Source organism: Bipolaris sorokiniana (genome assembly GCF_000338995.1).
Source record: "Bipolaris sorokiniana ND90Pr unplaced genomic scaffold COCSAscaffold_6, whole genome shotgun sequence".
NCBI classification, from domain to species: Eukaryota; Fungi; Ascomycota; class Dothideomycetes; order Pleosporales; family Pleosporaceae; genus Bipolaris; species Bipolaris sorokiniana.
This window is the reverse complement of record NW_006911900.1, coordinates 669,139-695,971: the sequence shown is the minus strand read 5'-3', so window position 1 is coordinate 695,971 and position 26,833 is coordinate 669,139. Positions and strand designations below refer to the sequence as shown.

General features: G+C 50.7%; 12 protein-coding genes across 12 annotated transcripts; 4 read left to right on the top strand and 8 right to left on the bottom strand.

The window, feature by feature from the left end:
* Positions 1-432: 432 nt before the first annotated feature.
* On the bottom strand, positions 433-2,375 carry COCSADRAFT_141120 (uncharacterized protein). The gene is made up of 3 exons (XM_007701214.1): positions 2,035-2,375; positions 1,725-1,971; positions 433-1,639 (listed from the first exon to the last, which is right to left on the bottom strand). The coding sequence occupies exons 1-3, from the start codon at positions 2,350-2,352 to the stop codon at positions 477-479; spliced, it is 1,728 nt and encodes a 575-aa protein (XP_007699404.1). The 5' UTR covers positions 2,353-2,375; the 3' UTR covers positions 433-476.
* Positions 2,376-2,945: 570 nt separating this feature from the next.
* Positions 2,946-4,401, bottom strand: COCSADRAFT_356026 (glycoside hydrolase family 28 protein). Its single transcript, XM_007701213.1, has 3 exons — positions 3,887-4,401; positions 3,681-3,837; positions 2,946-3,620 (listed from the first exon to the last, which is right to left on the bottom strand). The coding sequence occupies exons 1-3, from the start codon at positions 4,393-4,395 to the stop codon at positions 3,075-3,077; spliced, it is 1,212 nt and encodes a 403-aa protein (XP_007699403.1). The 5' UTR covers positions 4,396-4,401; the 3' UTR covers positions 2,946-3,074.
* Positions 4,402-5,104: 703 nt separating this feature from the next.
* COCSADRAFT_36224 (uncharacterized protein) lies at positions 5,105-7,007 on the top strand. The gene has a single exon (XM_007700935.1). The coding sequence runs from the start codon at positions 5,172-5,174 to the stop codon at positions 6,831-6,833; it is 1,662 nt and encodes a 553-aa protein (XP_007699125.1). The 5' UTR covers positions 5,105-5,171; the 3' UTR covers positions 6,834-7,007.
* A 68-nt stretch (positions 7,008-7,075) lies between these two features.
* COCSADRAFT_58937 (carbohydrate esterase family 5 protein) lies at positions 7,076-7,878 on the bottom strand (the record flags this gene model as incomplete). Its single annotated transcript, XM_007701019.1, has 3 exons — positions 7,076-7,337; positions 7,415-7,632; positions 7,693-7,878. Coding segments are annotated over 3 exons (666 nt in total), but the record flags the coding sequence as incomplete, so codon positions are not given.
* A 1,617-nt stretch (positions 7,879-9,495) lies between these two features.
* COCSADRAFT_36223 (glycoside hydrolase family 37 protein) lies at positions 9,496-11,731 on the bottom strand. The gene is made up of 2 exons (XM_007700934.1): positions 11,515-11,731; positions 9,496-11,465 (listed from the first exon to the last, which is right to left on the bottom strand). Exons 1-2 carry the CDS (start codon positions 11,691-11,693, stop codon positions 9,611-9,613), a joined length of 2,034 nt encoding a protein of 677 aa, XP_007699124.1. The 5' UTR covers positions 11,694-11,731; the 3' UTR covers positions 9,496-9,610.
* Positions 11,732-12,531: 800 nt separating this feature from the next.
* COCSADRAFT_36222 (uncharacterized protein) lies at positions 12,532-14,253 on the bottom strand. The gene has a single exon (XM_007700933.1). It carries the CDS (start codon positions 14,237-14,239, stop codon positions 12,785-12,787), a length of 1,455 nt encoding a protein of 484 aa, XP_007699123.1. The 5' UTR covers positions 14,240-14,253; the 3' UTR covers positions 12,532-12,784.
* A 598-nt stretch (positions 14,254-14,851) lies between these two features.
* On the bottom strand, positions 14,852-18,110 carry COCSADRAFT_180854 (uncharacterized protein; the record flags this gene model as incomplete). The annotated part of the gene is made up of 5 exons (XM_007701212.1): positions 16,146-18,110; positions 15,505-15,677; positions 15,319-15,437; positions 14,936-15,270; positions 14,852-14,871 (listed from the first exon to the last, which is right to left on the bottom strand). The coding sequence occupies exons 1-5, from the start codon at positions 17,932-17,934 to the stop codon at positions 14,852-14,854; spliced, it is 2,436 nt and encodes an 811-aa protein (XP_007699402.1). The 5' UTR covers positions 17,935-18,110.
* Positions 18,111-18,456: 346 nt separating this feature from the next.
* COCSADRAFT_315337 (uncharacterized protein) lies at positions 18,457-19,276 on the top strand. Its single transcript, XM_007701211.1, has 2 exons — positions 18,457-18,628; positions 18,757-19,276. Exons 1-2 carry the CDS (start codon positions 18,566-18,568, stop codon positions 19,129-19,131), a joined length of 438 nt encoding a protein of 145 aa, XP_007699401.1. The 5' UTR covers positions 18,457-18,565; the 3' UTR covers positions 19,132-19,276.
* A 286-nt stretch (positions 19,277-19,562) lies between these two features.
* COCSADRAFT_170685 (uncharacterized protein) lies at positions 19,563-20,261 on the bottom strand (the record flags this gene model as incomplete). The annotated part of the gene is made up of 4 exons (XM_007701210.1): positions 19,563-19,789; positions 19,897-20,101; positions 20,160-20,190; positions 20,245-20,261. The coding sequence occupies 4 exons, from the start codon at positions 20,259-20,261 to the stop codon at positions 19,563-19,565; spliced, it is 480 nt and encodes a 159-aa protein (XP_007699400.1).
* Positions 20,262-20,527: 266 nt separating this feature from the next.
* COCSADRAFT_88402 (uncharacterized protein) lies at positions 20,528-21,611 on the top strand (the record flags this gene model as incomplete). Its single annotated transcript, XM_007701209.1, has 2 exons — positions 20,528-20,692; positions 20,751-21,611. The coding sequence occupies 2 exons, from the start codon at positions 20,528-20,530 to the stop codon at positions 21,609-21,611; spliced, it is 1,026 nt and encodes a 341-aa protein (XP_007699399.1).
* A 359-nt stretch (positions 21,612-21,970) lies between these two features.
* COCSADRAFT_87799 (uncharacterized protein) lies at positions 21,971-24,225 on the bottom strand (the record flags this gene model as incomplete). Its single annotated transcript, XM_007701208.1, has 4 exons — positions 21,971-22,060; positions 22,117-23,249; positions 23,305-23,700; positions 23,754-24,225. The coding sequence occupies 4 exons, from the start codon at positions 24,223-24,225 to the stop codon at positions 21,971-21,973; spliced, it is 2,091 nt and encodes a 696-aa protein (XP_007699398.1).
* Positions 24,226-24,802: 577 nt separating this feature from the next.
* COCSADRAFT_180851 (uncharacterized protein) lies at positions 24,803-26,693 on the top strand. Its single transcript, XM_007701207.1, has 3 exons — positions 24,803-25,021; positions 25,205-25,366; positions 25,775-26,693. The coding sequence occupies exons 1-3, from the start codon at positions 24,970-24,972 to the stop codon at positions 26,428-26,430; spliced, it is 870 nt and encodes a 289-aa protein (XP_007699397.1). The 5' UTR covers positions 24,803-24,969; the 3' UTR covers positions 26,431-26,693.
* The last annotated feature ends 140 nt before the right edge of the window (positions 26,694-26,833 follow it).

Here is a 26,833-nt window from a genome sequence, read left to right as displayed (position 1 = left end):
CGTTGTTGAATCAGTCATAGTTTTATACCCACAATCTTGCCCCTTCTGTTGGTGTGGTTGTCCTCTTTTTTACGTTTACTATTTACCGAATTCTCGTACTACCAGATTCAAAGATTCGGGTAGAACTTAAGGCTGCGCTTAAAGCAGAGCAAGCGAATGTCGTTCAATATGCAACCATGTGCACGGAGAAAACAGGGGGTTTTCAGAATGTCCGCACTGACAGGAAAAACAATCAAACTGAGTTTAGAACAGGAAGTTTTCTCTCATATATATATGGTAGACTGTCTATTACTATTCTATCTGGAATTCGTCGTGCTTGGCTTCACTCCTTCCACATCCTGCCACATCCCTCTTTCCCAACTTCTAACTGGCACAGCGTCTCACCTAGTTAGATATAGCGCCTTGACCCAGGGATCTTTCCTTAATGCACCCGGTGTTTAATCTCACATAACCACCTTGTTGTGCGACCATAGTATTCAAATTCCTTCACCATACAATTTGTCCAATTCTTTCGAATACCTTCTCAGCACATCAACCTTTCTGATACTCCCTTTTGCCGTCTTCAAAAAAGGCTCTTGAGCAACAATAACCATGTCTTTTTTAACCCGTGCGTAAAGCGGTGAGTCCACATTAACTTCCTCGATTTCTTCCCACACATCATCCAGCTCGAATCCCTCCTCCAGCCTGACAATGAGCGCAGCTTTCGGTCGACGTGTCCCTATAATCAGGGCTTCAGTGATACCAGAGTGCGACGCAATGCGCTGCTCAGCGACAGTGGGGAAGAACTTTTCGTTGGAGAGGAAGACCAGTAGGTCGTCTGTACGGCCGTGGTGTTTCCACATATCTGGAGATCTTTGAGATCTTATGAATAGGTCGCCCATGCTTTTCTCCTTGAGGTCAGCAAAGCATCTGAACAAAGGCTGCACATATCCATCCCAGTCCTTGCCGTTGTTTCGCACCATGACGGCTTCGTACATGGTTTTACCAGCATCTTCGGAAACAGGGCGGAATTGCAAGTTAAGTGCCGGGTGGGGAGTCACATATTCCCATCTTCTATCACGTTTCATGCCATCTTCGGTTCGCCGGATGCTGGGCCAAACGCCTTGCTCGGTGGACCCAATTCCACAGACTAGATGTATCTTGTCTGTTATTGTGTCGCCAGCTGTGCGAGATACACTTCCGCCGCCATACCGTAACGAGTGGCTCCTTTGGACAATCTGATTGAGTTTCTCGGGGTGCTTGGCCACATACTCTATAAACGTCGGCACCACCGACACACAATCTGCCACCTTCTGCGACAACTCAGACGCACTTCCGCTCGCCACTACTCTCTCTGTATGAAGAACTTCTAGAGCTGCTATGGCACGATCTACAGCTTCTTCTGGTGTTGCTCCCAATTGCGAATAGATGGGGTTTGTGCCCAATAGCAAAGGGTATAGAACCATGTTGAAGATCCCGCTCGCATGAAAGTGGGGGCCAGTCACCAGTAATCGTGCACGCCGATTCTTTTGGTAGCGTATATGATAGTCATGACGGATAAAACCGGCTGGCAGTGGGAGGTTGAGTGTCTGCGATTGACTAGCAATCCAATTGTGTGTCCACAGTATGGGCTTAGGAAATCCCGTTGTGCCGGATGTATCTGCATTCCCAAAGGTAAGCTCTTCATTCTCTGTCGCTTTTTCAAGCAGCAAGCTGAACCAAGTGAAAGGATGTTGTCAACTTACGTAAACATATCATAGGTTCGTCTTTACAAGTCGCAAAAGTCTTGGCAAAAGGATATACCGCTACTCTCTCCGCAAACAGCTGATCCACACTAGGTGCTTGAAATTTTGTTATCACACCTTTCTTCTTCTCTACGATCTCTGCTTCGACAGCATACGGTGTCTCGGGACTCAGCAAGACTTTCGCATCTACGGTTTCGATCAACTTTCCCAAGGCCTCGGGTCCATACCGTGGTGAAGGGAAGAGCATCTATCATTTTCTATCAATCTTGTTTCTGACCAATATCATGAGGTTAATGAATGGCAGACTTACTTTGTATCCAGCAACTATACCCCCTAAACAAAACACTGCATACCGGATGTCAGTTGGTCCCATGTACACCAATGTCTGACTTCCATTCTTTTGCTCCTCTGCTAGCTTCCCTACGTTCTGGTCGATCCACCATGCAAACGCATTGACGGCATTAGCTACTTCTGCAAATGTGAACCTGCGATATCCTTTCGATATATCATCGAGATCACGCGGAAACCGGGCATAGGAAAGAGAAGGGTACTGGTCAGCGATCGAAGAGAGAAGAGTTGGAAGCAGTGTATGATGGAGTTTTGGCCAGTTGTTGGGGCTAGCTGACATGATTGCCTTGAAATGGTTTGAGTGACAGTCAACAAGGAAACAAATAAGCTTCTAATTGAACAAGTACAGCTATATGCAAAGAAACAGGAACACCGACAACATCGATATTACCAAGGTACTACATTAGCTTTTTCGGATGATGACGTGTAAACATAGTACCCCGCACAGGATGCCGGGCCCTCCTCGTGCAAAACCATGTATCCAGTACTACCTCAAAGGTACATTGTGACAGCGCATATTGGCGCGTATGTGCTACACAGGGTACGTATTCCGCATACTGTACATCATGCCATGGATCTTGGCCTTGTATGGGTCAAGCTAGCAAGGTTATCCCAATCACCTTGTCACGACTGCCGAGATATTACCTGCAACAGTAAAGGTTAAATTAAAGTTTTCTGCACCCGAGAGTGGTGTACGTAAGGTTGGCGCGTCTCGTTCCACTTGTTTAGCTCAAACCTCCGGACACGCGTGATAGGGCTGCGTACGATGTGCGTCTACCCGATCACTAGTGTAAGCACTAAAATCTGTGGTAGCTTCACATGCCTTGAGGTTGCACAAGGATGGTGGTTCTTTTTCAAAAAGGATATTACATAGCGCTGACATTTAGTGCCTTGACTCGGAGACTGAGCGACGGATCAGCTTTTCGTCCGGCAATTGTGGTAATAAGTATGTACATGGAATTAATCAGGAACCTTCTCATTTCCTCTCTCTCTGACTCAGTCTTAAGCGTTTCCAGATAATTGCTGTTTCCATCCTGCAGGACAAGTACCTGTACACGCCAGCCCACTGTCGCTATTTAAATTGCTACAAAGAATCTTTGCCTGCCCACCATTCATTGGCTTGATGTTGATATCCTTGAACTTGAGACCCGTGCAAGGCGTGCTCTTACTGCAATAGATGGCTGCGGCGACATTGTACCTCGAGGTACCCGTGATATTTTGCCAGGTAATGTCTGAGATTTTGAGGCGCGAGTTATCGCAGCCCGTGTACGAGTAGATGCATGGCGTCACGTATATGGGCTGGTTGACGTTAGTCATGTGGAAGTTGCGGAATGTCACGTTCCTGACGTAGCCTTGGCCAGGGTACGTTTTGATCCATGCGGCGTTGGAACTTGAGTAGGCTTGGATATCTTCGAAGATGACGTTTTCGACTGTCTCGGGGATGTTGGGTGGGTTGCCCATGGACCCGATGACCATAGCGCCCGAGCCGTAGCATGTAGCGTTCTTGACATAGACGTTTGTGCTGTTTCCTTTGATGGAGATGCAGTCCTAGGAAAGAATGGTTAGACTTGTGTATGTGGTGAGGCAAGATTCATGGGGAAGGCTTACATCGCCGCAGGTCACGACCCAGTTCTTGAGTACAATGTCCCGTGAGTTCCAGCTGTCGAAGCCATCGGTGTTGACGGTGCCCCACTGCGAGTCGGAGACGGCCTTCATGTCCAAGTTTGTCATTGTGATGTTTTGCGAGTAAGCGACAAACGTGTGCCTGTCATGTTAGGAACAATGCTGGTTCAAAGTAGAGTGCCAGGACCTACCAGAATTGCACCTTTCTCCAAGTGATTCCGTCAACCACGGCGTTCTTTGCATGCCATAGGGTCAGGCTGATAGGCCTACCGGCCATGTTGGCTCCATTTTTGTTAGCGTCGTACCACGCCTGACCATTGCCATCAAACAATGCCTGGCCATGGCCCAGGACCGAGAAGTTCTCGCCTCCCAAGCGGAATGCCGTGCTTCTCTGCTGGAAGACGACACTGACACTGTTCTTGACCCAGTATTGGATATCGGCGGTCCAGGTGAGTTTGCCGCGGATGTTAATCTCACAGTTTTTGAGATTAAGAACGTCAATGACCTTGCCGATGGTGAAGTTGCCCGCTGTAATGTCAATCCTTCCATTTTGTCCACACTGCTTGAAGGCATCGAGGATGAAGCCGCTGTCATCAGCTGATCCTGAGGGGGTAACCGTGCACACCGAGCCCACCTTGGTCATGGCACTCAAGGCCGGTGTAGCGATCAGGCATAGCTGTGCAAGCTTGGTCAGAAGCATCTTGAAAACTAGTGAATGAATGGAGCAGTGAATGACAAGCTTTTACGGGGCATAGCTTGGCTATATATCAAGACTTGCTAGAAAGGCTTAGTACTGAGATGCTGGGGTCCTTGAGGTGGAGATGTGCCTGCAAATACCTCCGTTGCACAGTGCATATACGGAAAGGGGAAATTCAAGTACGGTCACTTGGACGTTTACAAAAGGTTATTGGTGCAAATACTTCACTAGTGTCCCGTACTCCGCAGAGTCGGCCAATTTACCCAGTCAGTGCTCGGCTTTTTAGGAGTTGGCAATTTATCTTATAGTGTCTATCTCGTTCTGCAGGTACTACAAATAGTTTGATGCCGCACCACGAGCAGGCACGGCCGTTTGCAATTAGTGCAAATAATGGGACATGGCGGTTCGGGCGCAGTGTGAAACATTGTAGTCAGATATTAGCTAGTTACAGGTCGTGTCAGACAGTCGAAGTTAACGGCAAGGCGACGGCGGAATAGCAGATTAGCGTGATAAGAACCCAAGAATAATCGAAAAGACGACAAAAAGATTTGTATGCTACAGTTACGGGAATCTGACAGATCTGAGGACATGGATATTGGGTGAGCAGGTCAAGGGGTCCTACGGCAAGGCATGTTGGGGTAACGGGGTGCCAAGCCCACGTCACTGGGTGTTTCCGAGATTCGCGGCTCCAAACACCCGTAACTCGTCGTTTGTTCAATCGTTCACCCGAGCGATTGCCCAGCCATTGAAAGTCGCACGGGCTGCGCACGACACTCGTGATGATGAACAGTGCCGCCAGCCTGCGGGCTCTGCGCGTCCGGCCCTCGATACCGCGTCATCGCCCGACCCATCGCTCGCTGTTACAGACACCGACGAGATATGCTACCACATCGACAACGGCCACCGAAGCCGCGACAAATGTCCGATCGGCTGGGACCCGCACGAAGAACTTCATTTATGGAACTTTGCTGGCTGTGGGGGGAACCTTTGGATACCTGTACGTTACGGACACGCGCGCCAGCATCCACCAATGGCTCCTTGTACCTGCGCTGCGAGTGATATACCCAGATGGCGAGGACGCACACCATGCTGGCACTCGGATGCTCAAGGTGCTGCATAGTTTTGGAATCAACCCTAGGGAGCGTGGCGTAGCCGACTCGCAGGGTGATCTAGCAGTCGAAGTCTTTGGTCACACATTGAACAACCCCATTGGAACATCTGCGGGCATTGACAAGGGCGCCGAGGTTCCAACGCCGCTGTTCGATCTGGGCGCGGGCGTAGTTGAGGTCGGAGCTATCACATTAATGCCGCAAGAAGGCAACCCCAAGCCGCGTGTCTTTAGGATCCCCAGCCAGAACGCGCTCATTAACCGCTATGGATTCAACTCAGAGGGCGCAGAGCTGGTTGCTTCAAGACTGCGACAACGCGTGCGAGAGTTTGCCTACCATGCCGGCCTGGGGCTCGACGAGGATGCTGAACGACGTGTGCTGGATGGCGAGGCTGGTGTACCGCCTGGCTCGCTTCATGAAGGACGCCTCATGGCCGTGCAAGTCGCAAAGAACAAGTCGACTTCGGAGAACGACATAGAATCCGTGGTTCGCGACTATGCCACTGCTGTTGGCTACGTGGGAAAGTATGCAGATGTCCTTGTAGTCAATGTCTCGTCGCCCAACACCCCCGGCCTCCGCACCCTCCAGAATGTCGAACCATTGACAAAGCTTCTCTCGGGTGTCGTTGGCGCCGTCAAGAAGATTGACCGTAAGACTAAACCTGCTGTCATGGTCAAGGTCAGCCCAGACGAAGACTCGGAAGAGCAGATATCAGGTATTTGCGAGGCCGTGTGGGACTCTGGTGTCGATGGTGTCATTGTTGGTAACACAACCAAGAAGCGGCCAGACCCGCTTCCCAAGGGCTACCTTCTGTCCCAATCAGAAGCGAGTATTCTACTTGAACAGGGTGGATACTCGGGCCCTCAGATGTTTGAGCGCACCCTAGCTCTGGTAAAGAAGTACCGAAAGGCACTTGATGAAGGCCCAAAGCACATCACCCTCCCCACGCAGCCTAAAGACATCAAGGCTTCTGCTGGACAAGACTCAGGTGACGAGTCAACCAAGTCCTCGATGACCAAGCCCTCCCTCGATGTCGAGCAACCCGCTCCTAAACCTGCATCCTCAGACTTTGATGACATCTCCGAATCTGCACCTCTTGTCACTCTGCAATCTACACCCAAGGCCGCGCCTGCACCAGACGCCCCACGTAAGGTCATTTTTGCAACCGGAGGAATCACCAATGGCCGGCAGGCACGTGAGGTTCTCGATGCTGGTGCGAGTGTAGCACAAGTCTACACTGCCATGATTTATGGCGGTGCAGGCACAATTACCAGGATCAAACAGGAGATGAGGGACGATGCCAAGGCACAAAAGACCATTACCAAGTCTTAGTGTACAAAGCCCAGTAGTGATGATTGGTGTTAGACCATATGTGTTGTGTATACCAAGATTTCAAGTGTGTTTACTTTAGCTAAAATAAAAATAGACGTGTACCATGTTCCCAAAGAAAGAAAGAAGTAATCCGTGTTCCCTAGTTTGCAACTCGAAAGTTATATGTACACCAGTTCCGACAAGCCATATATATATACATGCCTCTTCTGCTGTTCTTCCACATATCAAGCAGCTCACACACCAATCTTGCTCATGAGGAACTCAGGTGCAGGACCCGCAGCTTCGTCAAAGTAGGTAAAGTGCGCGGCGGTAACGGTGAGAGTACCAGAGCACACCAAATCACCCATGGCGCAGAACACCTTTACTTTATCAGCGGGATACGACTGGATGCCGCCATTGTTCTGCTTGTTCTTCGTGTATCCAAAAAGCACAACGCCCTTGACCTGGGCGCGAACGGTCTCAGAGAGCTCGGGAATTGCGCCAGCGATGACGGCAGTACCTTGACTATTCTTTGTATTAGAAAAATGCACACAGTGGAATTTGGGGGAATAAGGGATGTGGGAAAGAAGAGTGGTATTTACCTGTAGCCACCCGATACAACGGGGGTCTCGGGGCACTTCTGGTTTGCGAGCTGGAACATCTTGACGGCTTCGTCGATGGCGCCTTGAGAAGTGCCGGCTGGTAGGGCGTTGGAGAGCAAATCGGCGGCGTAGGGAGCGCCGACGCCTTGGACCCAGACGCTGCCTGCGCCGTATTTGCTCTCGAGCTCCCTTGCGACGATGGGGCCGGTGGAAGATCCCTGGATGTCTGTGTTAGCGATCATGTTTGTTACTGAAGTTGAGTATATGATTAGACTTACCATGTTTCCAGGCTCGCCGCTGGCTCTGGCAAAGATGAAGATGGCCTTGGGGCAGGAGCCCGCCTGGCCTTGCTGGAGATCGTTGCTGGTGCTGGAGCCGAGTTGACGGGCTTCGAGGGCGGTCTCAGAGTGCGTGGTGATGGGCGATGCTACCGCCAGGGCAGTCATCATGGAAAGAGTGAGAAACTTCATCTTGATGGTATATTTGAGAACGTAATTAGATGTTGAGATGGTATATGGAAGCAAATGTAGTAGGCAGTGGTAAAGAAATAAAGTGAGCTGCGCCTTGATATCCGTTTCGTTTTACGCAAAGGGCACACATATATATATGCATATACATCTTCACCCTCCCACACCATGTCATATATCCCGATACGCTGGTTTTCCGAGATACCCACTCACACTGTAGTACCCTAACCTCGGACATCGGGCAAGGAAAGAAAGGAGTTTCGTGTATCGCCAGGTTTACGCAGACCAGGCAGCGCTGATCCCCGGGCAAAAAAAGCACACTAAGACTGACCCTCCATTAAATAACGAGGCTATGGTGCCGGTGTGGCGTAGGTATTTGAGATGAGTGATTGGGTGGTGTCCTCGTGCCAGGCGGGCGCCCGACACACCAACCGTTACGACACCAATGGCTGTGCGCCCGGGGAATAGAGTTTACATGACATATTGACACTGCAGGCCGTTCAATCGGGCAATGGAAAACGGCAAAAAGCAAGTAAATAGGTCCATTTTCTTCTTTGCTTTTTGCTTCGAGAAAAACGGCTCGCCTAAGGGGCGTGTCTCGGATATCGTACTTTGCAGTATACAACTGGGATTAGTAGATTCCAGCCCAGCGGGTTTGCGAGGAGATTTGTAAAGTGGTGTGTATATTTGCGTGAGACTGGGTTTGTAGATCATCAGCGACACACAAAAGCAATCTGCCTCGGTCCAAGAAGAGAAGAGTGCATGGTAGGAGCAGGTCAGGGTGCCGGTAGTCGCCCGTTAGCGTCCGCACCAGGCTAGCGGACCCCATATAGCAATGCCGTTCACAACCCATGTAGAAAATCCTCCGTGTCGCATGAGACGTACAAGTACGCTATTCGTCATTGCAAGGTTACTGCGCTGCCAGACAGCTAGTCATTCAGAGGACATGTCCATCGGACATCAAAGGAAGGCAATCATGATTCTGTCCATCATCAGCACTTGCTTAAATCACCGTATATCCATATGTCCAAGTTGGCCGTTCCCGGGGACAAACCGGCAAATACAAGCCGAGGAGCATGTGTACGCTAGAGTGTCCGATCATCGACTCAAGCACAGCTCTCTTGCCCAGGAATAGTCTTGCTATTGCCAAGCCCGCAATGCAACAGCCCTTTAATCAGACCTCCCCCTCCTCCAAAAAAGAACCTGGCCCCAAAGTCGCATGTTGCCGCGGAGTCTACGCGATATGACGGGCTGAGAAAAAGTAAAGAAAACATGCCTTAGATGTGCCCCATCACGAACACCAGGTGGGTCCTTGCGAATCGCGACAAATTGTCTCAGGTAGATGGGACTCCTCAAACATCACATGACGCCTTTGGGATTGTTGTGCAGATGCAGCACCGCGGAGTGAACGGCCTAGCCATTCTGAATCATGAGTGATCGACTTACACATCGGCAGTGCAGATCGTCAGAGCTAGTAGTGGCATTTTACCCGTAGCACATGATGATCAGGAACGAAGGAGACCAGGAGCTTACCAAATACGACTGGCTTTGAAGCACACTGCCGAGGCTGTTTCCTTGTTCACCGATGCAAAGGATTAATTAGGAAAAGGAACATTGCCAAACATTCAATATAGTATTAGCTCGAAGTTTTTCTACACTGGCGATCTGGTGGTAACAAGACCAAGATAGGTGAGAGGCCCGCTAGCCCACTACCAAATAGACATTAGGATTAGTACCTCAATCGCCTCGACCCCATCTGCTTGACCCACTCAGCATCCCTCTTACTCAACTCGACTGCACTTCTCTTCTTCTTGTCACCGCTTCCGATGTTAGCAGCTGTAATGTTTCCACACTCGGGTGTCTTGAGTCTCTGTCCGAATTGATCAACAGCCCAGATCAACACTCCGTTCGACCAGCCAAAGCCTTCTACGACTTCGTACTCTCCGCCTCCACCAGCAGCATTGGTACTCTCGTCCGAGTACTTCTCGAAGATCGTCCCATTACCTTGGGAATTAGGCAGCTGGGCGACGTCCGCTGTTGCTCCACCAGTCACACGCCAAGTGCAGTACAAAGAATCGAGATAGCGTTGTGCAAGTTGGAGGGCGAGATCTTGTGTCCAGACGTAGTCTTCGGTCGTTTGCTCATCGTCTTCCTCGCCGACCTCGAGTGGCGTGTTCAACAGACCTTGCATAAGGATATATTGTAGTGGGGGCCAGACATTTGGCTTGTCCCATTGTTGACCAGTCGCAAGATTTGTTGCTGCAATGGCGCCGTCTTGTGATTCCAAGAGTTCCCCTATCCGGGCATATACCCGCCGCATGGCCTTTGGATCGTTCTTGACGCTGTCTGGCGCCGCTCCAGTCCAGAATGGATAGAACTGCGAGATCTCAAACCATACCTGCATGCCCTCTGGTGCGCCCTGGAGCGAAAGGGGTGTACTAGTGTTATCCCTGAGCGTGTAAATGTTCTTGCTGCTAGATGTAAGGTTGTAGTCGAAGTAGCTATAGTGTTCAGGAGACCACAAAAACGTTGTCATGGCCTCGCTACGCTGTGCAGCTCGCTCAGCCCATGCTCGTGCGGCGCTGTAGTTGCCTTGGTGGCGATGGAACTCCGCAATGGTTATTTCGTTGTGGTACAGGATCGAATTCAGCTCTACAGGAATGGTTTCCTTAGTGTTGAGGGAGCGGAGTGGGAAATATGTATCGGTAACAGCATCGGAAGGGTTTGCAAGCCAACGAGCAGTATAGTCCCACCCACTTTCAGCACCTGACGCTAGATTCGAATAGAGCGTAGCTTTCTCAGATTCGGTAAGTGGGGTTGTAGCGTTGAACTTTTTGCCTTGTTTGTTGAAGTAGGTTTCATTGTTGGCAGTCACATAGTCCTCATAAAAGGATTCCGGTCGTGGCTGAGTATTCGATACGGCGTAGTGATTTAGCGAGTAGTTCCTACCGGCGCGTTCAAGCGTTACCGTACGGTTAGTGACCCAAAAGTCATACTCTTGCTCGAGGATAGGCAGGGCACGTTCCAGCAACGTGTAGTTTTGCGTGTACTCTACATAAACGCGAACCATTTGAGTGAGAAGTGGTGGCTGGGATCGGTTTTCATAATATCGTCGAGCGCCATTTGGCACAAAGCCGATATCTTCGACAAGATCCAGGAAATTTTCAATGATATTCTCAGCGATTTGAGTGAATGATCCTTGAGTACGGAGAAGGCCTTCAATGATCCAGAATGAATCCCAATAGTACGGTTCTCGGAAACGCCCACCTGCGACCACGAAGGTGCGGTTCACAGGGATGAATGAGTTAACGCAGCCAGTGCAATTTCCAGCTCCAACATAGCGACGTGTCAGATCTGGCCAAATATCTATGACCTGGCGGGTGAAATCTGCTACGGTGGAGCTCTTGACGTTGTCGAGGAAGTCTGGCTGAGTCTCTAGCTGCTCCGTAGGAACTTCCTCAAGTTCGGAACCAGCCTTTCCAAAGTACTCGGACAGAAAAGCATTAAGAGCGGTGTCGTTCTTGATGGGCCGAGAAAGATTGGCGAAAGCGGTGAGGACTTCGTCTAACGGGCGTATTGTTGGTCTACGCTTTGTTAGAAGGCATGAGCGGCATATTTTTTAGCAGCACTCACAAATCGACAAACGTCTTCGAATCCGTGAATGGTCTTGCAAGCTCAATCTCGCGGAGCAAATCACCGTAGCAGTATATGGGAGAGTCGCAAGGTGCGATCACGCTGCCATTAGTGTACAACGCATTTGCCAGAGGTGCTGCTGTCACAAGAGCCGTAGCCAACAATCGTAACGAAGCCATTGTTTTGAGGCCAATTTTTCACCACAACGAAAGCAAAGAGATCCCAAATGAATAATACACGCGCCTTAGCCTCCTTTTAACTTTTCGGCCGTGCAAGACAGGTCTGCAAAGAAACCTGCCATTGTAACCGCGAAACCCGGATAGTTGACCGGTCTGTACACGTACGTGGCTGGGTGGTACAGCCGGAGATGCATCATTTATCCTTGGCAATGTTCCTAAGAAGTACTAAGTTCAACGATCGGACGTCAGCAAGGTTGCGCCGAAAGTGTTGGCCTGCATGGCCAATGTTGAGAAATGAGGGAATGATAGGGGTTTCCCCGCAAAATGGCTTCTGACGGCTGTCGGCAATATCTTAGTATGATGTCATCGCCGTCAGTCCCGACGCTGTACCACGGAACGCTTAGATCGGCTCAGGTACCTAGTCGGCGTCTTTTGCATTCTGCAAAAACTAAGTTAAAGATTATTGAAAGTCTTCTAACAGATACCGTCTACTGTTTCTCAAAACGATATCAGTTTGGTGGAACGGGTTCGAACGTGACCGCATATCCGGTCGGATGCCGCCTTGACTCGCACCATCGACACTATTATGTCATAAAAATAAGGTTGGGATGAATGAGGGAAAAGGTCGGGATCCCGGATGGAAATTCCACTAAGCCCCGAAATATCGGTACATATCTGTTTTTCCACGCACTGATTTCAGCGTAGTCTGGACGCCACATGACAGAGTAGGCAGCTCACAGCAACCAACCAAGATTGCTATCATGTTATTCTAGTTCGGATTCTGCAGTGCGAAATCTGGTTAGCAGATTATTTGTCAAAAGAAACTGAATCTGTGGTGTGGAGAAGGCTGTGACAAAGGCATGACTATAACTATTTGTGATAGCTCCAAGGGATTGTGAGGGATTGTAAATTATTTGCTCACTCCCATGCTCTGTGTCAGCTGACACGGAAATCTTTGCATTCTCACTGCTCACCACCTCAAATTTTGCCCAAATGATAAAATCTATGCGCAAACCCGAACATATACGGATCGGACAATAAAACTGCATATCTTCATATCTTGAGGCTCTTACGGTGCGCTCTCAATCAGTTTACTCCCACACAAGCTCAATTTTGCCGCCCTTGACTTTCGAATTGAACCACTCATAGATCTCAACCTCCTTTTGAACCGCTCTTGCTCCATCCAAGACCCCAGTCTTAGCCAATCTCTCAGTCGCAAACTGTAACTCCATAGTAGCCAAGTTTCTAGCGATACACGCTCGACTTCCTGCACCAAAAGCAAACCAGTATTTTGACATGTCTTCAGTAGTGTCCAACCATCTTTCTGGAATGAACTCTTGGGGCTGGGTAAATACGATAGGGTTGAAGTGTAGTTCGTATGCCGAACAACCAATGAGTGAGCCAGCAGGGAAGTAGGTTCCCTTGAATGTCCAACCACCAGCTGGTACGACGTGAGGTAGGCGCGTAGGGTTTGCCATGCTAAGTCGAAGACCTTCTTTGACCACAGCGTTGAGATAAGGAAGTGCCTGAGCGTCCTGCGCATCGGGTCCCAGGGCGGTATTCTTGGTAAACTCCTCCTTTAGTCTTTGGTACTTTTCGGGATGCAGCACGAGGCTGCGCATTATCGTAGCTAGATTCATGCCTGTAGAATCTGTCCCAGCGAAGATGAGATCTTTGCACTGCGCTCTGACCTCTGAATCGCTCAGTCCTATTGCCAGCAAACGTCCCGGATATGTCGTTGATTTCGAAGTCGTATTCCCAACCAGTGTAGCAACAAACTTGTCGACCAGTGACATGCTGTCATCTGTCTCGCGATCAGGCGCCCATTTTTCAACAGCCCATTCTAACCAAACAAATGCGATGTTTGGAAGGTAAAAGAAGCGGCCTACTGCTACAAACGCATCTACAAACGCGCTGACACTCAACACCGGCCCTTTTTCGTTAACGCCGTCATAGTTTTCTCGAAATAGGTGGGTGGATACCACATCGACTGCCAAGCTTCGTGCGAGGTTGAGCACATTGACAGGTCTCTTGGTCTTTGCTTCTTCCTTCAGTCGGTCCATCACACAGTCTACACATCCCCATATAGCCATTTCATTCTCACGCAAAGACTTGGTTGAAAAGAGTGGCAGCACTGCTTTCGCCCTGCTTGCCCTATACTCCTGATTGGTAGTCGAAAAGATAGTCTTGTGGCCATCAATGTCAAAGTTTGCGTAACATTTTGCTTTTGGGAAACCCCCTTTCGATACGTATATTGCGGGTATGCCATCGGCGTCACTCAGGTCAACCTCGTTGGGTGAAACCCGGACGTATGGGCCGTATTGTTGGTGAAGCTTGTGAATGACGCTCGCTTCATCACCGGTGTAAGCATGATAGTGAAGCCAGAGAGATGTCAATTTGGACAATATGGGCCCGGGAATATGTGCAAGCGGATGAAAGTAGATGCGGTAGATTGAACGAATGAATAGTATAAGAAGAGGAGCCAGAGTGACTGTCAAGGCCACGTGAGCGCCTATGACGTCAAATATCAAGTCTTGGAGCGCCATTGAGGTGTAGAACGTAGGAACACTACAATGAGGCTCTTGCGGGGCTCTTAGCTTTATGTAGGCGGTGGTTGGTTGAGTCACCGTGATGGTCAGTGGGGCGTATCTATCAGCTGCGATAAGCGGAAATAAGGGCCCTCCTATTATCTCGTACCCCCAACAACTTCTGTTCATCCTTACAGTTCATTACAGTTCAAAATCTACTCTACCAGTCTTAGCAAAGTAGTTGTCAGAATGACTATCCCGAATTGTCGTGATCTTCACCCAAATATTATAGTCCCTTCTGCAGCACTATCAAAGCTTAATCTAGCAGTCAACATCACTTCACTTTAATAACACCCGATTATGTTGAATAAGTTTGACCATCTATTTAGTATCTCAATAACCGGCTACTTAGATACGGTAGAGAACTAATCCATTTCCATGATCTCCCACAACAAAGGAACACTTGGAAATAAGATGCAGTTCCCACCGATCCTACTAGTTAATCCGAACAGCAAGACACAAATACCTGTAAAGGAAGATCCTGTATCCATTTCCACTCCCGAGCCATCACATACTCAGATGACGACTGTATTGCCGAAGATAATATTTCGTCGTCCGAAACACTTCGTCTTAGCGTTCAAGATAAACACCTACGTACATTGCATTAGCCTCAACACAATCAGCCCCTCTCGAACAAAACATAGAGAAACTTACTATCGACATTAGAGTTATAAACGACCTTATACTGGTCATTCTTGAGATAGCACATCCCACCATCCCAAGTCCCAGCAACCCAAGTCGCAGCAACGCAGCCCTTCAAGAGCGAGCACAGATTTGCGCACTCACTAAGAGACTTCGTCTGTCCAATAGCAATGTCGCCACCATTGAAGTCGTAGTTGCAGCGACTAATATAGGACTGGCCATTGGTCTTGAAGCAGCAGTAGTCGTCATGAGGGCAGTTGATCTTGGTCTCGCAGACGGAGCTGCCGGGGGCGGGCTCCAACTCGGTTGCTGGCTTGGCTTGGGTGCCGGCATTGACGTTTTCGGTTCTGCATGATGATCAGTGATGGATATTGCGGTGCTAAGGGTGTACGTACGATATACGGGGCGTGCCAACGTCTTTGCCAAGAAAGTAGCAAAAGTTGTCCTTCATGTTGAAGGCAGTGCAGTATGTGTGGCGAGCGCATGCATCGGCGCAGTCAACGAAGATCTTGGCCTACATCGCGTTTGGAAACTCGTGAGTATTTTCATCTCGCCTTGCAAATATGTGAGGCTGTGGTTACCTGGGCAATGCCAATGACGGGACCATTGAAGTCAGTGGTGCAGGTCAGTTTAAAGACACCGCCATTAGTGGCAGTGGAGACACAGCCATTCCATCGGGGGCAAGTAGGCTGAGCAGGACAGTTCTTGTTCTGTCGGGAATCAAGTGCCGCAAGAGCAGCGGTAGCGTTGACGACTATGCCGTACTGGAATGCATGGTTAGAAGTGTAATTGATTGGAAACTTCTTGTATTCCCATGTTGATAAAATAGTTCCATGCGATTATATGAATTTAGATAGATATTTAGATTCTTACTCACCATCTTGAAGTAGTCCGAGAGAATGGATCAGGAAACTGTGCTGGTGAGGATATGCTTCGAAGTGGACAAACCAACTACGGGCAGAGGTACATGTTATATACACATGAAGGCTGTCTCGCCCCTTGATCATTGTAGTCACCTCAACAGATATGCAAGTAAGTCAACTGGTTTATTACCATGGATCACAGTGGTTCGTAGCGAGTGAGAAGTGTCTAAGCACTCAGAATGACAACGATCACAACAGGACTTCAGGTTGAGAAACTATGACGCGACAGAATAAAGTCTAGATGTTTTGAACCCTTTATATGATTTCAGAACTCCAGCTACCATTAGCAAACAGTGTACCTGGTTTTGAGTAATCTAGGGTGTAGCCGTCCCGTATATAGGCCCACTGGAAGTACTCATTCAACCCACTATCCACATCTCTCTTCCATTCAAAGATATCCCAAAGGCCATCACCTTCATTGTCATAGAAGGCACGGGCGCGCTCCACATCGTTTACAAGGACGCTCATACCGTCAACGTCAGGTGGGTGCGTAGTAAAGTTGAACGTCACGAATAGAGCATCATTTTCTACCTCAATGAGCGGTTCCATTATCTGCGGGACCACCGACTCGAATTTTGCATCGGCACGCAGAGCAGCAGAAGTTTGCAAAACAGAATCGAAATCCCATCGTGCTATGCCGTTCACGAAAAGACCGAGCAAGAGGCCTTGAAAGAACAGCGAAGGCCGTGTCTGGAGACTCGTCCCGGGAAGCAGTAAAAGTGCCAGAATGTAATGGTGGATCCGCAAGTTGACACCTGGAATCATCAGACAGACAATAATTGCCAGGATGAACAGGCTATACAGGCCCAGATAATGGATCAGGCGGCCTTCGAGCCAGAAACAGTATGCCTGACCCACAACAATCACAGCCAATACCAAGACGATGATTGCCAACGCCAGCTTCGCGCCAGGCTGCTGCTCGAGGTCATGAGCGGTGAGTCGCGAAATCGGAATCCAGTCAAACGTATAATTTGATAATGCACCGATCCAAAAGCCCCCGAGCCAGAATACGGCCTTTTCGATGTGGGCACTCAACCCAGCTAGCGTCCGCTTGATTGTGGTGGAGTACATTACCACCATTACGAAAATGGCCGGCAAAAGTCGCTTCGCGAACATTGAAATGTGATCTGGCAAGACCGTTGTGTTGAGATGCAGTGCCGGCGGCGGGTCGGAGACGAAGCTCACATGAGCGAAAATGAGGGTGAAGATGGGAAAGAAGATTTTCGGCGATGAGGAAAAGATGGCGAGTACAACTGTAGAGAGAATAGTGATGGGAAGCAAGGCTGAGCGGGGATCGGCTGGCACCTGAAACCCATCGTCGAAAACAACAGAGAAGGAGAGTGGAAAGTATGAGTCAAACGGAATAGACTCGATACCGTGGTGCTTTGTGCCAGAAAAATTGTCATGACCTCCCATGAGCTTGACGCGACCACCGCCGCCTCGGTGGTTGTCGACAATCCCCGCGTGGATAGCTGCGGCACATAAAAAGCTGTCACCACGATAAAGTCCCGTTCCGACAACCAAAGGACGATAGTTAACTTGAACCGGTCCAACGGTGTGCGGATTCAGAAGTTGCACTTCTCTACACTTTGCCGGGCATTGGAAAGCAAAAGAATGATTGCTAAACGGACGACAGTCGATGCCGTCGATTCCGCATTCGTTCTTGCGTTCCCACAATGTATCGACACAGCCCAGGCTGATTACATTGTTGGCGTCGCCATCTTGCAGCGGTAGCTGGGCAGTCAGGAACCAGATGAAGATAAGAAGCCAGGGAAGTAGCACGGCAACGAGTGAGATGGGTCTGTTGAGTCCCTGGCTTTCAAGCCACTCGACTGGGCCGTTTTGAATCCATGGGAAATACGGGTCGATACTTTGAATCCGAGGAGGTTGCGGCCCGCGCCAAAAGTCCAGAAAGCGTCGTCGACGCGTACGCAGCTTCTTCGATGCTGGAGGAACAATGTCTTCAAATTCCATCTCTTCTCTTAGTAAGTGTGCTTCTTCATCTCCATCGACCGCGTGGTCTCTGTCGTCGTTGGCCTCGTCGTCAAGCTGGGCCTCGGCATCTTCTTTTTGCAGAGGTTTCCGCATATTGGCCTCTGAATATTTTGGACGTTACAAAAAAGAAAGAAAGAACTGTCAGCAAGAAGATACACAATGGCCATTGTGACGAAGGCCCGAGTATTACAGTGAGATGAGACGCGCAGTGGGTCAGTCAGGAGGTAACTAACTCTTTCAGGCATTCCACCGATAGCAGAAACGCGTTTCTTCTCCATGTTCATCTTGGCTATTATGATTTTCTTGCTACCAAGAGTCGGATGTGCCGTGATTTCCGCATCGTGTGATGCTCGCCGGAGTACAGATATGTTTTCCATAGCAAGCGTACCAGAGTCATCTTAGGTCGCGATCAGTGCTGTACACAGACGAAAGAACTCGTTGCGATTCTGGCTGTACTACTGGAGGCCATTTGAAAAACATATCATATTCTTGAAATGCCACCTACAGACGCAGCCAATGTAGTTCTTATTTAAATACAAACGAACTTTACAATTCCAAAAGAAACTTTGGCAAACTACTACCATAAGTACCCTCCGCACAGACCACATCTCTATCCCGCAGCACATCAACCCGCAAGGCCACCACCAACGCGTCTCCTCCCTAAAAACCCCCTCCCTCTCACACCCGGGACCCTCTCAATCGCAACCCCTCCCCCTCCTCCAAAATGGAAGCAATCCAAGCCTACCTCCCCCAAGCCGAAGGCCTCCTCCCAAAATGGCTCCTCTTCGTACGTCCCCTCTCCGCCCCTCTCCTGAACCCCATCAGCCCCAACACATGCAACCACGCTCCATGTCATAACCACACGCAAAAGAAAAGAAGAAAAAACTAACACCTCCTCTCCCCCCTTCCCTAAAGGTCTCTGTAATATCCGTCGGAAATAGCATCCAAGCCTACACCACACTCGCCTTCACCTCGCGCATCTACAACCCGACGCCCATTGATCCTCCCCCAGTAATCCCCAAGCACGTCACGGCACTATCGTCACGCACGTTTGGGACGTGGACGCTGCTTGCGTCGCTGATACGGTTCTACGCGGCGTACAATATCAATGATTCGGCCATGTATCAGTTGGCCATGTGGAGCTATGCGGTGGCGTGGGCACACTTTATGAGCGAGTGGTTGGTGTTTGGGACGGCGAGGTGGGGGAAGCCGTTGGTTGGGCCGGTGGTGGTTGCGAACACGAGTTTGATTTGGATGTTTACGCAGTGGGGGTTTTATGTCAAGGCTTAGACAGAGGTGAGGTTTTTTGGGGGACTGGTATTAATATCATGATGTTGATGGGACAGCTGAGCGCTTCTGGGTACCTGTTGTAAGATTCGTCGTAGCAAAGCATTCCTTCACTTGAAATAGTACAATCACCTTCCATTGATTGCCAGAAGCACAACGAGACCACGACACAAAGCAAAAAAGCCACCACCCATCACGTACAATCAGCAGCCTCATTTGTGGACTTTTGACCCGCCTCGGTGGTTTGTTTAACCACTCGAGGACTTTCATTGATCGTAGCTGAAGAAACATACATGGCCCATTGGACTCCAGATTCCTCAACCCTGATGCCGAGTTTTGACGACCATATCGAAAACCATTCACGCTCCGCCTCAGCCACATTTCTTTCCTTTGCTGATCATGAACCGTTACACCATCCCTTTTCTAAAATGCATCTAGAATTTGTTGAACTGCTTAGCAGCCTTTCCCTTTCGGGGGAGGATACGGAGGACGTTGAAGCGGACGGTCTTGGAGAGGGGCCTGCACTGGCCAACGACGACCTGGTCACCGGGCTCGACACGGAAAGCGGGCGAGACGTGAGCGGCGAGGTTCTTGTGGCGCTTCTCGTAACGGGAGTACTTGGGAATGAAGTGGAGGTATTCACGGCGGATGATCAAGGTGCCTGAAGTTCGTTAGCATCAAAATGCTTCCAGATCCCTGCAGTTTCGCTTTGTCGAGCTCTTTTTTGTTCAAATCGCATCTCCAGGGCTTGAGAAAAAGTTGACGTACGGTGCATCTTGGTGGACATAACGGTGCCGGTAAGGATACGGCCACGGATGGAGACCATGCCGGTGAAAGGGCACTTCTTGTCGATGTAGGTACCCTCAATGGCGGTCTTGGGCGTACGGAAGCCCAGACCAACGTCCTTGTACCATCTCCTGGAGCGGGTGTTCTTGCGCGGTCCGCCGACCTTGTGGTTAAGGAAGATGTGAGGCTATCGCATCGCGTTAGTATCGAGCATTTGGTCGAATCGCGCAGTGGACGTCTAGTACCTGCTTCTGGAAAGCGCGCTCCGACTGGACACTGTTTTTCGCAGTCAGCAATTGTCGATGTCGCTCGTGTTATCGCAGCACGTACGTGAGTTCGGTGGCCATGGTTGCGGATCGGGTGGTTTGTCGTGCTTTCGTTGTCGGTCGTTCATAATTTCCACTATGGACTCGCTTAGGAAGTGTCCATGGGCGACATGTTTTTCCGGTCCCGGTCACTAGCGCCGCGCTAGTTCGCCCACCAACCTCGGCAGGGCTTAGGGCCGAGAGGGACTGGTAAGACCAACAGAGGGGACTTTGTTATTGCTAATACTGAGCATTGCCCTGTCACTTCGCCCTAGCACTCTTTGTTTTTGCTGCAATTCGGTGCCATCATGGGAGCCCTCACCCAGACCTTTGGTGTGCACATTGATGCCAGCAACTCATTCGTGCAAGCCGCCGTTTATGGCTTCTTGCTCGTAGGCATTGCATCTTTTGCGGCACCCGTCATCAGCACTGTCCGAGTTCTCCTCAGCTTGTTTGTACTGCCAGGCAAATCGGTATGCAATCTCCCAATTCACCCCGGCGGGCACTGAGCAATTCTAACCCCACCACCAGCTCAGTACCTTCGGACCCCGCGGTACCTGGGCCCTCATCACTGGTGCCTCAGATGGCATTGGCAAGGAATTCGCCCTGTCCCTCGCAGCCAAAGGTTATAACCTCATCCTCGTCTCGCGCACGCAATCGAAGCTGGACTCCCTCTCCGCCGAAATCACCTCGAAATATGGCCCCAAGATCGCCGTCAAGACGCTGGCCATGGACTTTGCCCAGAACAAGGATTCCGACTACAACAACATGAAGAAGCTGATTGAAGGCCTCGATGTCAGCATTCTGGTCAACAATGTCGGACTGAGCCACAGCATCCCTGTGCCGTTTATCGAGACGCCCAAGCAAGAAATGACCGACATCATCATGATCAACTGCATGGCTACACTGCGCGTGACACAACTCGTTACCCCCGGTATGGTCTCTCGCAAGCGTGGTCTGGTTCTGACCATGGCTTCATTCGGTGGCTTCTTCCCTACCCCGCTCCTCGCAACCTACTCTGGAAGTAAGGCATTCCTCCAGCAATGGTCTACGGCCCTCGCATCCGAGCTGGAACCCCACGGCGTCTACGTGCAATGTGTCCAGTCTCACCTCGTGACCACGGCCATGTCCAAGATCCGCAAGACATCTGCCCTTGTGCCGAATCCAAAGCAGTTTGTCAGCGCTACGCTGAGCAAGGTTGGCAGGAGTGGAGGTGCACAGGGTGTGGCGTTTACAAGCACGCCTTACTGGAGCCACGGTCTCATGCACTGGTTCCTCTCCCGCTTCCTGGGCGAGCGCTCGCACACGGTTGTCAAGGTCAACCGAGGCATGCACGAGAACATCCGAAAGCGCGCACTCAGGAAGGCCGAGCGCGAAGCAAAGAAGCAGTAAAGCGGGTGTGTCTTTGGCGCATGATCTACTTTTTCTTGGAACGATGTGACCATGACGGAGTTGTTCATTGACAACATCGCTCATTTTTCAAGTTAGCATTCCAGTGGTGTATTTACTGGTGTTAAAGTAATCCATATAGTGTTGTGATAATAAATTTTTGTGATTCAAATTACGCCGCCACCTCCACGCGCGTTAAAGTTATACTAAAAGGGATATAATTACATCGATTTGAGCGTTCATGGTCAAAGAGTAGAGTCCCATCGTGAAACATTACAAGACAAAGCAACTCAGCCCCCCCGCCTCATTTACTTACTCACTCACTCTCACCCACACATACTCGACCGGATATCACAAGACCTCTAAGACTTGCCGTAAGCCTGATCGACCTCCTTCTTGTAGTGTTCCAAGATGCCCTTGCGGTTGAGCTTCTGCGCAGCGGTAGTCAGGCCCTAGAAGAATGTTAGCAATTTTGTTTCCCACGTTCATAGTATCCATTTAGACTTACGTTTTGTGGTGTCCATTCCTCATCGGCTAGGACAACGCCTTCAATCATCTCAAAGCTGGCAAGGCCACCCTTTTGACCCGCGTCTTGCAGCTGCTTCAGCACAGCAGAGTTGATTTTCTTGTCGTGGACGAGCTCCTCAAGGTGGTCACCAGTGACGCCGACTTGAGCGGCAATCTTCTTGAGCTGTGGCTCAGTGGGCACAATGATGGCGATGGGCTTCTGGCGGTCCTCAGCAGCGTAGACGCAGATATTTGCGACAATGGGCGCAGATCGGTAGACAGACTCGAGCTTCTCGAGCGCAATGTACTCTCCAGCAAGCGTCTTGACAAGGTTCTTCTTGCGGTCGATGATACGGATTTCTCCGTTGGCGTTGAACTCGCCTACATCGCCAGTCTTGAACCAACCATCTTCAGTGAAGGCTTCCTTGGTCTCTTCGGGCATGTTCAGGTAGCCATCAACGACACCGCCACCACGAATCCAGATTTCACCCTGAGGAGGCTTGTTGGTGGAGAAGTATCCAGCATCGGCAAAATCAACTAGCTTCATCTCGATTGATCCGGGCATCTCACCAAGAGCCTTCTCGTTCCAAGCCAAAGGATCCATGAGCGCACCCATGGCGCAAGTCTCGGTCAAACCGTAACCGCTGATCATGGGTGTAATGGCAATGGAGATGAAGCGCTGGGTTTCCTTTGCAATGGGACCGCCACCGTTCATGCAGATTCGGAGCCTGCCACCTGTGGCCTCCTTGACCTTGTTGAAGACGATGGTGTCGAGAAGACCACTACCGGGAAGGCCAGAGCCCAAGAGGAAACCCTTAGCTGCGAAGGCACCCCAGAACATGTTGCTCTTGAGCGCGCCTCCTGCCTCGACCTTGTTGATGATGCCCTTCTTGATGGTCTCCCATACCTGGGGAACACCAACCATGACGGTGGGCTTCAGCTCACGGATGTCACCAGCACAGTTTCGCACCGATTGGTCGGAGAGCGTGCGGATTGTGCCGTAACCCATGGTGCCTCCCCAGTAGAGAACGGCGTTTTCAAACACGAACTCGAGGATGTGTGCGGCAGGGAGATAGGTGATGAGCACATCGCCAGGTCCAAGGTACTTTCCTACAATAACATCGACACCAGCGACTGGGCACATGGTTAGCATGGGGCGCGTTGTGATTACAGATCCGAGAGTACTTACCGGCAGCAACGACATTGCGGTGCTTGATCATAACACCCTTGGGGGTTCCAGTGGATCCAGAAGTATACATGATACAGGCCAGGTCGTCTGCCTTTGGCGGAATTGGCTCTGCGGGGTTCTCCTCACCCAGCTTGATCAGGTCGTCAAAGCTGATGACTTTCAAGTGGGGATGCGCCTGAGTGAGGGTATCAATATCCTTTTGCTTGGGGTCGTTTTTTGTGCAGTAAACAACTACTCTGACGTCCTTGGCCTCGTTCATGGGTTTCACGAGCCGGGGCAGCAGCTCTGGGTCGGTAAACATGACTTTTGCTTTGGTCTGAAGCATAGAGTGCTTGAGGCCCTCCTCTCCGAGCGTGTCATAGGCAGTAACAATGGCCATTGACTGGGAAAGCGCGCCTGTACAAGTGATTAGGGCCGTGTCAGTGCATGCATGTTGCGCATTTGCTTACCGTGGGCAGAAGCCAGCCATTGCATGCTAGTGGCGGCGAAGAGGTGCAGCCTGTCTTGTGGCTCGAGACCCAGCGACTTGAGACCCGAACCTATTGAGAGAGCCATTTGCTCAAACTCGACAAAACTTTTGTACTTGTAGGGGCTGAGCTCAAAGTATTGCCACTTCTTGTCGACTTCCTGCTCCTTGCCGTCGACCATCTTCTTGATCTTCTTCGTCTCCTCGTGTATGTTGACGATGCGACGCGCACCGACGGCCTTTGCATTTCCAAACTTGGCGGCCGAGTGTCGCAGGATGTCGTAGAGAGTCGAGACCTCGTCGTGGGGCTTCAAGATGAGACCATCTTTGGCCGCGTTGTTGCGGCGCGGTACCGTCTCGCCATCTACCTTTTGGGCATTGGGGACTTCACAGGTGTAGGGACCAGTCCTGTATGCCTTTGCCTGGGGCATCAACTTCTTGAGGTCCTGTGGCATGTTGGCGGTGTCTGCGTGTAGAGAGCGCAGTGGGTGGGAAAGGGCAGTATGGGTATCAAGCAGGAGGGAAAGGGGGATGGCAGAGAGGGCTATTATAGAAAATAGCACGAGGGAGTATCGTCGCCAGCGGAGAATGGCGGATGACAGAGTGATACAGTGCTGGGGGGGGGGTTGCTGTTGGGGAGCTTATGCGCTTGTCGTGCTCATGTCGCTAAAGCGATGTGCTGCACGGCCGAGCTTCTAGGCAATGACCTCACAGCCACAGCAAGAGCTGGGCGACTCAGGTGCAGCTAGGCATAGGTGCAGCCAGTCCACTTACTGCTGGTGGCCGCCGTGCACGAGCCGGGTGCTCCACTCTTTTTTTCCTGCAGTGTCAATGCCATATCTGATCTACGAGGCTGCACACACACAGATACGGACACAGATACAGACATCTCCAGCACAGGCACACGGAGGCGGCCACCTGTCCTCTCGACGCGCTGCTCTGGTTACTTACTTGCCGGTAGCGCGCCCGGTACCAGCCATTTGGGCAGAGGGCCGAGGCTGAGCCGTGGGCCAAGCAGGCAAAGTCGCGTCCCAAGACAGGCAGTCTCCTTTCATAGCACTTGTGCATTGTTGTTCCTCGAAGAGGCACAGGTTAGCCAAAACCTTACTACCGCCGCCCACCCTGCAATCTGCAATCTGCAATCTGCATCCAGCAGGCCAGGCACCCCAGCCCCCATCACCTGCACCGTCTCCACCACAATGGATCTGACGGCTTTGCTGGGATCAGATCCTATCGCGGACCCTGAAGAAGGTGTGTAACAAGTCTCTGGGACCATGCCCTCGAATCACAGCTTCAAGTTAATCCTCGGTTCGACGTATTTGTCGCCTCTCTGCCATTCGCTCCTCTACCACGGCCACGTAAAAAGTGTCAGAAAGGCGAAAACCCCGACATCATCAACACACCATGGCGCATCACGCTTACCCTATTGTGCAGAGGCATTCGTCGTCTTCTCGCAAGACATTCCTTCTCAGTCGCTCGGCTTCTTCGACTCCAAGGCGGCGACGCTCGACTTCACCGTGGCGGGCCACCAGCTGGTCATCCACCACTCCAAGAGTCTCCTGACCTCTGACCGCAAGGCAGGAACTACCGGTGCAGGTATGTGTGTGTGTTGTGGCTGTCGTGACTGCACTTGTCTTAGTTACCCGCGTGGAAGTTGCCGTTGCCGTGGCCATTTCCTGCGTCGTGCTTTCCCCCAGACTATGTCCCCTTCAGCTCGTCCTTGGCTTTGCTTGGGAGCTGTCTCTCTCCACACTCCCGTGTCATGTCCACATTTGGCCACAAGCAGAGCCGGCTCGTGTCTAGTGCAAAGCATATGCTCTTCGTGCTGTATGACCTGCGTCTGCCATCACTGCAGACAAGACGAGAGCATTCTTGCAATTGCACTCGACCTTGCGTTTATGAGCATTCGCCGCGTCGACGTCATTGTTTACCCAACCAACACCAGGCATGCCTGCAACACCTGCATCTCAATCTGCATCATTCACTAACACCTGTCCATCGCAGCAATCTGGCGAGTCACTCCCCTCTTCGCCAATTGGATCACCTCCCCCACCAATTTCCTTGCCACCAGCTCCCTCCTGTCTCCTTCCGCTACTGTCCTTGAGCTCGGTGCCGGCGTCTCTGGTATTGTTGCCCTGACTCTGGGCCCAAGAGTCGGCAAATACATAGCCACGGACCAGTCATACGTGTTAAAGCTCTTGCGTCAAAACATTGCTGAGAATCTGCACACTGTCTTCTCGCAACACCGCAAAAGCAAGAATGCAAAAGGTAGTGGTAAACGGAATGCCAAGGCCGACGACACAGCAGCAGCAGCAGCAGGTGCAGAAGACCGCATTACCACCATGGAGTTAGATTGGGAGACTGACTCCATTTCGCATCTTCCTCCCGTCAACCTCATAATATCCTGCGATTGTGTATATAACGAAGCCCTCATCGAGCCATTGAATTCTACCTGCGCCGCTATATGCAAGCTACAAGAGGATGAAACGAAGCCTACAATATGCCTAATAGCACAGCAATTGCGCAGTCCAGACGTATTCGAAATTTGGCTGAAAAGCTTCCACGAAAAGTTTTGGGCGTGGCAGGTTCCCGATAAAATGCTGGGTGAGGAACTGCGCGAGGGAAGTGGGTTCGTCGTCTATCTAGGCGTCGTAAGGTGAGTATGGCTATACACAAAAGGCCAGCTGTTCAGCGACGAAAAGCACAAACCAAACCAGGTGGTTCTCGATAGTTACTAGAGAGTAGCACCGTGTTTAGAGGTGAAGCTAGAGGTTGATCTCATATACCGTTCAAGGAGCATCGATCGAAATGAAGAGACGACGAGGAAGCATGTACAGTAAAAGGGGAAACCCATGAATCAGCCACGAAGGATCAAGCAATGCAAATGCACAAAAAGGGAAGCTGGTAGATAAAACCTCCTGGCGTTGGTATATTTCATGGTTGCTTCGGCTATGGGATCAGGGCGCCGATAACCGGCCATCAACGAGGTAATGACGTCCCCACGCTCCCCAGCACACTGTAGTCTCTCCCAGTTTCTGATCGCGCAAAGTACCGTTCCGTCGG

Excerpts from the sequence above, each read along its gene's own strand:
- COCSADRAFT_141120 (XM_007701214.1), bottom strand. The coding sequence starts at position 2,352 with ATGTCAGCTAGCCCCAACAACTGGCCAAAACTCCATCATACACTGCTT. Across the intron at positions 1,972-2,034 it reads GTATAGTTGCTGGATACAAA|ATGCTCTTCCCTTCACCACG; the intron begins GTAAGTCTGCCA and ends AGAAAATGATAG. Across the intron at positions 1,640-1,724 it reads CGAACCTATGATATGTTTAC|ATACATCCGGCACAACGGGA; the intron begins GTAAGTTGACAA and ends TTGGGAATGCAG.
- COCSADRAFT_356026 (XM_007701213.1), bottom strand. The coding sequence starts at position 4,395 with ATGCTTCTGACCAAGCTTGCACAGCTATGCCTGATCGCTACACCGGCC. Across the intron at positions 3,838-3,886 it reads TGGAGAAAGGTGCAATTCTG|GCACACGTTTGTCGCTTACT; the intron begins GTAGGTCCTGGC and ends CTAACATGACAG. Across the intron at positions 3,621-3,680 it reads GGGTCGTGACCTGCGGCGAT|GACTGCATCTCCATCAAAGG; the intron begins GTAAGCCTTCCC and ends ATTCTTTCCTAG.
- COCSADRAFT_36224 (XM_007700935.1), top strand. The coding sequence starts at position 5,172 with ATGATGAACAGTGCCGCCAGCCTGCGGGCTCTGCGCGTCCGGCCCTCG.
- COCSADRAFT_36223 (XM_007700934.1), bottom strand. The coding sequence starts at position 11,693 with ATGGCTTCGTTACGATTGTTGGCTACGGCTCTTGTGACAGCAGCACCT. Across the intron at positions 11,466-11,514 it reads TCGAAGACGTTTGTCGATTT|ACCAACAATACGCCCGTTAG; the intron begins GTGAGTGCTGCT and ends AACAAAGCGTAG.
- COCSADRAFT_36222 (XM_007700933.1), bottom strand. The coding sequence starts at position 14,239 with ATGGCGCTCCAAGACTTGATATTTGACGTCATAGGCGCTCACGTGGCC.
- COCSADRAFT_315337 (XM_007701211.1), top strand. The coding sequence starts at position 18,566 with ATGGAAGCAATCCAAGCCTACCTCCCCCAAGCCGAAGGCCTCCTCCCA. Across the intron at positions 18,629-18,756 it reads TCCCAAAATGGCTCCTCTTC|GTCTCTGTAATATCCGTCGG; the intron begins GTACGTCCCCTC and ends CCTTCCCTAAAG.
- COCSADRAFT_180851 (XM_007701207.1), top strand. The coding sequence starts at position 24,970 with ATGGATCTGACGGCTTTGCTGGGATCAGATCCTATCGCGGACCCTGAA. Across the intron at positions 25,022-25,204 it reads TATCGCGGACCCTGAAGAAG|AGGCATTCGTCGTCTTCTCG; the intron begins GTGTGTAACAAG and ends CCTATTGTGCAG. Across the intron at positions 25,367-25,774 it reads GGCAGGAACTACCGGTGCAG|CAATCTGGCGAGTCACTCCC; the intron begins GTATGTGTGTGT and ends TGTCCATCGCAG.